Source organism: Limulus polyphemus, unplaced genomic scaffold (genome assembly GCF_000517525.1).
Source record: "Limulus polyphemus unplaced genomic scaffold, Limulus_polyphemus-2.1.2 Scaffold995, whole genome shotgun sequence".
Lineage (NCBI taxonomy): Eukaryota > Metazoa > Arthropoda > Merostomata > Xiphosura > Limulidae > Limulus > Limulus polyphemus.
Genome location: NW_013666605.1, coordinates 349,242 through 358,250, shown reverse-complemented (window position 1 = coordinate 358,250; position 9,009 = coordinate 349,242). Strand labels below are relative to the sequence as shown.

General features: G+C 30.4%; 1 protein-coding gene across 3 annotated transcripts in view; it reads left to right on the top strand.

Annotated features, from left to right (window-relative positions):
* Nucleotides 1-9,009, top strand: part of LOC106461595 — an 84,712-nt gene that overhangs the window by 3,843 nt on the left and 71,860 nt on the right. For all 3 annotated transcript variants that reach the window (XM_022388605.1, XM_022388606.1, XM_013921438.2), the window contains exons 2-4: nucleotides 783-935; nucleotides 5,523-6,023; nucleotides 8,303-8,483. In XM_022388605.1, the coding sequence (XP_022244313.1) occupies nucleotides 783-935; nucleotides 5,523-6,023; nucleotides 8,303-8,483 (835 nt within the window). The remainder of the gene's footprint in view (nucleotides 1-782; nucleotides 936-5,522; nucleotides 6,024-8,302; nucleotides 8,484-9,009) is intronic.

Sequence of the window (9,009 nt, the reverse complement as noted above, 5' to 3'; positions counted from 1 at the left end):
CTCTTGGTGCCAGTTGTACAATCTCTAGACAAAATGAGTCAGAACTTCCTAATGCAAAGTAATGATGAATGATTAAGGACTAATGCTTAGGTGGTGTAAAGTGTACACAATTTGCTTGTTTCTGTTTCATCTTCTATTCTTATTCATTATTCTATGGTCATTCTATATAGAATGTGATGCCATTATAGAGCTGTGAAAAGAACAGCAAATATAATAGTAATATATTGTGTTCATTTCATGTTGTTTTTATTTATATATATATACTGTCAGTGGCAGATTAACAGGAGGGCATATGAAGCTGCATCCCAAGGGCCCCGAGGCAAATGTGGGAGGGCCCAAACTTTTATGATAGGATACTGCATATAAAGAGTTTTGTTTAAAAATGAAGAATTATTAGAATGGCAATGAATTTTAAAAAATTATTTCTTTTAAATTGGGAGTGCTATTTGAAATGTACTTATATTTATGAATAAATACTTTCTTTTGAGCAAGATTTATGTCGATAAAATAGGAATAACAATACAACATGTACATATACAAACAATTTAATTATAAATCCACACACATCTGTAGACCAAGGTGTATGTTTATCCATGCATGAGGGGGTCCAATATTATTCACTGTCTCAGGGCTCCGAGGTGTCTTAATCCTATACTGTATACATATAATTAAAATTTTCATACACACACACATACATACATACATACATACATACATACATTATCCATATCATTGATTCAACTTGAGCATTTAATTACTTAGAAAGTTTGTTTTCTTTTCAGATAACAATGAGCAAGACCAGGTAGCTGATACAAATTTGCTTCATATACCAGTTACACAGTTAGCTGTGCCAGGTACAGCCTTCAGTAACCACACCGGATATGCCACTATAAGTGCTGTACTTTCTGAAGGCACTTTGGCTTCCTTGCCAGAAGGTAAAGTATATTCTTTTGAAGAGAACCAACTTACCTCAGAAAATGCAGAAGAATTTCATTAAATAGTTCACATTATCATATACTAAACTGTCTCAAGTAGACAAAGTATTGATACTCATTTCTATTAAGTCAGCTGCGAGCAAGCTGATTTAAGTTTATGATTGATTTCTTAAGAAATAACATTTGTGTTCAGTGATTATACTACTTAATTGTATGTAAACCTCAATTTCTATAATAATGAAGACTGATGAGCTTTTCTGAGAAATTTGGCCTTGGGGATGATTACATTGAGAAATGTTAGCATATAATGATTTATAACTTTTATAATACTAGAATAACTTACAGTATTTTTGATACACATCATCATATTGGTTTAAGCTTGAATGTTGTTCTGAATTTATTTTAATTTATTTAGCAGTATCAAACTTAAATTAATTGTATTAAACATTAGAGTATAGTAGTAAAGTGAAAAACATTGTTTACAGCAGTGTTTGATGTAATAAAAATTGTTCCAACTTTTAAGTTCTTTAACTTTATTGTATGAAATATCTTTCTTAAAATTATATTTTATTTAAACTTTAATGATTGGCCTTCTAAGCTGTAGTTTTATAACAAATATAGTCCAAAGTTTTACATCATATTTTAATTCTGCTATACTGAATTATCTTCACTAGAACATATTTCATTTAAGATTTAGTTATGATGTTAGCTTATAATAACTTTGGTTCAGAAGCCACAGAGCAGGTGGGGAAAAGCTGTACAGAAAATGTGTTTGTATTCAGGAAGGTAGTATGCAGACTAAGGAAAAAAGTATGAAACGTGCACATGTATTTATGTAACCAGCAGTGAAAACATTGGAATGGTGTGTTGGAAGATTGTGAGCTAAAATGTTAAACTCCCTGCTGGCTATAACTGCAGGTATTTTTTTGAAAAAATTACATACTGAGAGTTCAATGTAAAACTGGTAATGAAGTAGAGTTTTAGTTGGTATAGAATTTTTTTACTTTCATAAATATTTACAACAATAAAGTTAAAATTTCTAAGCTATAATATGTTTTTAATGCTATTAGAATTAACTATTGTTTTTTTACTTATTGTATAACAGTTTTTCTCTCACATCTTAATTAGTTAAAAAATTTTTTTTAAAAACTAGCATAAACATCCACAGACTAACAGTTGGAATTTACATGATAATTCATAGTTAATAATTGTGGACTTGTCATTGATCTTCACAGTTCAGTAAATTTTTACATTATTACAATCCTGCAGACTGTTATTAGCCAAGCTTAAACTTCAAGCTTTAAAACTCATGAATTTAATAATCATGAGAACATACTATTACCAAATGTAATTTTGTATTAAAGCAAGTAAATTAATTTTTTATAGCTTTGAAAGTATTTAAAAGTAATATCATAGAGTATGGTGTAGATCATTTATGTATACTTTCATTCAGGTAAATCTTTTAAACTATTGATAGCTTACCTTCACAATTAGAGGTTTATTCTCCAGTTTGTAGTTCATTTGACAAAGAATAAACAAGTTTTGTCATTAAATGTTAGACATGTACGTTTGAATGGGTACCAAAAATCCTACCCGGATGGCTTAATTGTGCGGGTATCCGAGTGCTTGAAAATTTCTGACCACTATCAACACAACAGTTTTTAATATGCAGAAGACAAGACAATATGAACCATGATGCCACACAGTTTAAGTTTACTTCGTGTACAATGTTGTCTTTATTTTTCTAGAAAAAGCATAAAAAGTTATGAATGTTTGGATGGAAAAGTTAAAGAAAACAGTAAATGATATAATTATAAATGAAAGATGAAAACGATTTTAACCCAAAACTTTTTGCAGCCATTGTATATACTCTAGCATTGGCCTGCAAAGTATAGGCTACTGTATGTATGCTCACTATTCTGCATGAGGTACTGAAACAAGTTCAAACAACCATCTCTCCATTTCTTAACTTTTCACCAAGTAGTAATGAGCATCGATATAGTGGTCATTAAATTAATATTAAAGTATAAAGCTTCCAACTGTTTCTTTGATTCGGTACTATGAACTTATTGGTAACTGACAATGAAACAAAGTAATCTTTAACAGTTCACCGTGGCTGACTGTCATTACACAATATCCGCACTGTGTAGGCAATATTTGTATGTGACTATGACACTTAAGGTTGTACGTATGTACTTGCATTATGGCATAAAAAGCTGCCTGTTATTATAACACACATTGAGAGATTAAGACTGCTGAGTGCACCTGTGCTATTGAAAAGTTAGCACAATTGATGGGTGTGGCTTACCTCTAATATTTCAATGACAAATGTTTGATAATTTCCTATTAAGATTAGTGTGTGCATTTCTCACTTGAAGTGATAACTATACGTCAATGGTCAGTGCATCCTAATACCTTGAATTATGATGAGCAGCAGCCAACTACAGTTGAAACAAGTTAAAGTAGTTATACAAAAACGTAGAAAATTTTGGAAGATCATACTTATATTGATACAATAATTTACAGTATTTACTATTACAAATCACACAGTCATCAGGTTTGAAAGATTCCTATGAGAGATAGGCCTCATTTCTGTCCTAGAATGTCAATCGTGCTGTGCTAGAAAATGACGGTAACCATGAACTGACTGCCTGTAGTGAATCAGCCATTATTCATTTAAGAAAGAAAAATTCAAAATTTGCTGTTTACTTAATTGGTTCTTTGTCTTCTATTCTTTATTGTCAATGGAAGAAGTAAAATTTAGTATGGTATAAGCAAGTTTTTAGAGTATAATGAATGGTTGAATAACTTGATTGATAAGGTACTCAAGATTTTTGTACACTGTTAAATTTAAAGATAAATGACTTTCTAATCAATGTCACTGGCCTGTCACTAGAATTTAATCTGAGTCTCTGTCACAATGATTTCTTCCACTTTCATCTTCACTCTCTGTGTTATGACTTTTTTTTGCTGGTTTCTGATTTTATTTACTGTTTTCCCTTAAAGATAATAATTTGTCTGCAGCTCAGTTTATATTACTTTGTCTTGAACTTTGCATAACATTTTGTTTTCAGAACTGGGTAACAGTCATGACCGGTGGGTATCTGGTGAAAACACTACATGTACAATTAACTCTCTTACTATGGGCTCGGTCCCAGTGACCGACCTAGTTACTGTTTTGTGCTTGTTATAGTTTTCATACTATAACTTATAATACATTATATTTATCCTCACAAAATTTGGCAGACTTTTAGTAAACATTAGATGTCATTTGCATACAAAAATTCAGTTTTTTAATAAAGTATTTTTACTAAAGATTTGTCCGTGAATATATTGAATCTTTTTCTTGAATAGTCCGAGTACAAAGTGAATTTTAAATTAAGATTAAAAATACTTTTCTTTGTCTCAGAAATATCAGATTTCATTTGTGTAACTTCTAAAACCTCCGTAATAAATATAATTTTTTTTTTTTTCACTAAAACTTTATATTTGATATACTATTTTCTCTATCTTATCTCTGTACAGGTTTGATTGATTTGACTGACCTTATAACCATCATAAATAATTAGGAAATATATCTAAATTAGAAAACAAATAAGAATAAAATAAAAATTCTTCATGAGGTATGTATGTATGCAAGAACATCATTCAATACGGTAACACGAGCTAAATGTTTGTAGAATGATTTATAATTTGGGTGGCAGGATTATTAGTGGGACATGATTCAGAGGGCAATAACACAAATTTAGGTAGAAACAGATCTAAACTACTTAGGATAAAGAAATGTAGTTTCCCATTACAATTTGAAGTCATTCTAGAAAAAAAAGTAGATTTATTTCATATTTTTTATAGTTGTTCCAAGGTCATTCAAGCTGACTGAATGTGTATAGAGTTAGAGTAGAGAAAATAACAGATAAAATGTATTTTTACTTAAAAACATTTTTTTATTTATATGGGAGGTTTTTAGATATTTAAAAAGGAACTTTGACAACTTTTGAGTGAAGAAAAGTGTTTTTAATCTTTAAATGAAAATCACTTTGTGCTCATAGAAGTCAACAGTCTGTCTCCATATATTCTTGGACAAATTTTAAGTAAAAAACTTGTTTTTTCTTGTGTATGAAAGACTTTTAATGCTTACTGAAAGCCTTTCAATTTCTTGAAGGTACACAAAACATTAAAAGTTATAGTAAGGCAACTGATGGTCACTTTGGGGTTAGAAGGTTGTTCACCTTGACTGAGCCTGTAGCAAGAGGATCAGATATATTTACTATATATTTTGCTTACATTTATACACACACACACATGCGTATATATAAACACACAATGTTTGTACCTTTAACAGCTGTATCTATTAACTTTTAATTACATTATTGTGATAAAATTATCTTTTTGTTTTCTTAAAGCAATTAATATTTTTTGTATTTTAAGCATGTAAAAATGAAAAATTATTATGTGTCTATTTCAATTATTATGAGAATTAAAGTTCCATTATTGTCTACACACCCATGTATAAATATACATTTCTTAGTAGAAAACTTAAAGATCCAAAATTAGAAGGTATTTTATTTGTGTGTAAAATATTTCTAGGCACAGTCCTACAGATAGCACCTGATGGAAGTGTGATAGCACTACAGGCTAGTAGTCTTCAGGAGGATGTTGGAGTTTTAAGTACTGAAGCTATTAACGTAAATCAGAATAGTAACCTGAATATAACTAATGTGATCAGTGCTCAGAACAGCCAATTGGAAACAGATAACAGTGGTGGCCAGTGGTCAACAGGAACAGAAACTCCTTTACCAGGAACTCCCAGGAACACATCTGAAGAGTCTTCTGTTCAGCAACCAGAAACAGCAAAAGTCAGTTTACAGGAACAAACCTTTGGAGAAATTGACCTAAATGGTTTGTTGTGTGAATCAGAAGATAATGTTCAAGTATCAGTGGTGTCTAAAGTTTCGGTTCAATCAAAATCACAAACAGTGGAAAGCAGTTGTTCCAACATTAAGGATGGTAATAGCAGCAAACAAAACAACCCTGAACCCCAACAATTAGAAGACTGTACAGGCACTGGAGACCAGCCATGTAATGAAGGTAAATTTAAGTCTCTCAAGAGTAAGGATAAAAACAACCTTTCAATTATGTGGTGCTTATACAATCTTTGTATTTTAGTTAACAATCAGCATAACTGAAATAAGTTAATGAGCCTTCATGTTGTTTGTATTTTAGTCTGCATTATATATATCACTATTTAAATAATATAAATTTACTAAGCATGTAAACAAGGAGATTGATAACATGTTTAGTAGATATAAGTACTCTTAATAATGATGATGTTTTTGTTTTAATTTTTCATCATCAAAATTGTCATTTTCTTGAAATCCTACAAAATTCTCATAAAATTTGCAGTCAATGAAAGATAAATAAAATAGCTTATAACTTAAGCATTTTTGAAAAGTAGACCTTTCTTGATCAAGGGCAAGACTGTATCTAAGATCATACAAATTTCATAAAGCTACAGTATACATCTAAAATGTTTTATTAATATTCTGTTTAAAGATTAAATCTGTACCATTGTTCATAGGGCTCACAGGATAATGCAGAATATAATTTTTTTTCTCTATTCTGAGTTACTCTAATATTTCAGTTTTTTAAAACGTTTTCTACAGAAATATATATTAATAATCAGCTTTTTAAAGATTTGACTTTTTATACTTTTTCTAGTGTAACTTAGGTTGGAGTAAGCTTTAAGAAAAATGTTTTCTATTTGCTATGAGCATCCTATTGTTCAGGATCTTATACAGCAAGTTTGTTTCTTGTGAGTCTTTAAAAGTAGTTCCTGTGAGTGTTATTTTACCTTTTTCACAATATTCAAGCACTCTACTCTCTCTGAATATATGCACCGGATTAAAATAAACCAACCAATATTTTTTCAAAATATTGAATACCCTCTAACTGCCCTGTGCATACCCCTTGAAGTGTGCAGAAATAGTTTTTGTTTAACCTCTGAATGCAATTGCAGATGCTAACTTTAGCATAAATCTGATATATAATACTATTTTAAAATTTAATACTCCATGTTACCCTTATACAAACCTCTCATAAATTTGTGATACGAGGAAATGTGAAATTTTTTTTATATTTATAAAATGTTTATTATTATTTTTACATGCACGTGTGATCACGGGTGCCAGCTATGACATTTTTGAAAAATATATGCTTTTCTGAAGTATTTTTGGTTAAGAGAAGAATCCCATGGTGGGACAGTGGTAAATCTATAGACTTACAACACTAAAATCTGGGGTTTGATTTTTTACAATGGACATGACAGATAGTCCAATGTGACCTTGCCCTAAAGCAAACAATCAAACAATTAAGAGGAGAATTTATGGACTGCAAATACATGAGAAAACTTTGGGTGACCTGGATCAGATTCAGTATTACTATTAGAATAATGAAAAACCTGTGTCTAATTTCATAACAGTTAATTTTATTCTAGTGCAGGTAACTGACCATCTCATCTGTTTTTACTTGGGTTAAAAATGCCATATTAGTAAGGTAATACAGCATGGTCTGTGTTTAGAATTTACAAAACTATTATGCATTTATACCTGATAAAAACTGAATTTCATTCTTAAATATCTACAAAATTGTTTGTGATTTTTTTTCTTTGTGTGCTAATGAAAATGTTCAGATGGTACTGTACAGGAGAGTTACACTTTTTAATCCACCTCCATATTTTGGAGGTGGTAGAACATGTAAATGATATTAATATCCACCCATAATGTAGTTTCCTGTGCCGAACCCTAATTTGTTTATAATGTTTGTGTATTTTACTACATGTGTATAAGTGTTTTCTAGGTAATTTTAATGCAGCATCTATCAGATATTTTATGGCATCATTACCTTGGCATTTTGTTTGTATTTGCTTTATATTAATCTAAAAAATTGACAGAACTATATGTATAATACTCTGTGTACTGAAATGTAACCAAAATCTTGCAAGAAGAAATGACTGAACAAATGTTTCGCTGTATTGAGATTTGCCATAAGCTCTACCATGTTTGCATTCTTATTTTTTCATTAAATAAAATCTTTCCTGGAAATATTGTATAACTTAAAGTAATTTCATTATAACCAGAACTTTAATAGGTTCTGTCATGTGTAAACACTTTATCACTTAAAATTGCAGTTAACATTATACAAAGTTGTTGATGTATACTGTAATGCATTGTAAAGGAACCAAAAAGGTTGTGAAAAGTCATTGAGTTGTTTGTAATATATTTATTTTTGAATCTGACTGATTTTATATGTTTAAATACTGTTGGTTTTTTACTGACTGACTATGAATAATTCATATATTTCTTTTGCAGCTGACAAAGAGACCAACACTATTGTTATTGATGTTTCCAAACCTATTCAACTAGGTCAAAATTCTTTGATTGTTGTTAATGGGAAGAAGTGTGTTCTTCAGCACAATCCCGACACTGGAGAAGTGGTAGCTTATCCTGTGAAAGAACCAGAGAAACAACGAAAAAAACCTGGCAGGAAAAGGTGAAAGTCTTAAGAAGTTTCTGCTGTTTAAAGATAGAAGCTATTTATATTAATTGTTTATATTGTGATGTAGTATACTGAGAAAATTAAGTAAAAATGCAGCAAAGACAGTGTGTGTGTCATTAGATTTGGGGCAGGAGATACAGGCTGTCCTTTCATCTACCTGAAATGAAAATGGAGGAACAGATTTTAGTGTATTTTTGAACCCAGAGTTTCTGCAAAACTCTACCCTTACTCTATACAGGGTCTGTCAATTTGACTGACCTCATAACCACCATAAAAAAAATACAGAATATACCTAAGTTAGCCTTTTTTTTTATAAAATTACTTCAAATTGTGACAGGAAACTACATTTGTTTATCCTAAATAGCTTAAAGCTTGTAAGAGTATAAATTTTTTCTACATAAAAGTTTATTGTTTCATTGCCCTTTTAACCATATCTAATTAATAATCCTCCCACATAAGAGTATGTAGCTCATGTTACCCTATTGAATTACATAATACACAAGGTGCTTGTAAATGTAGG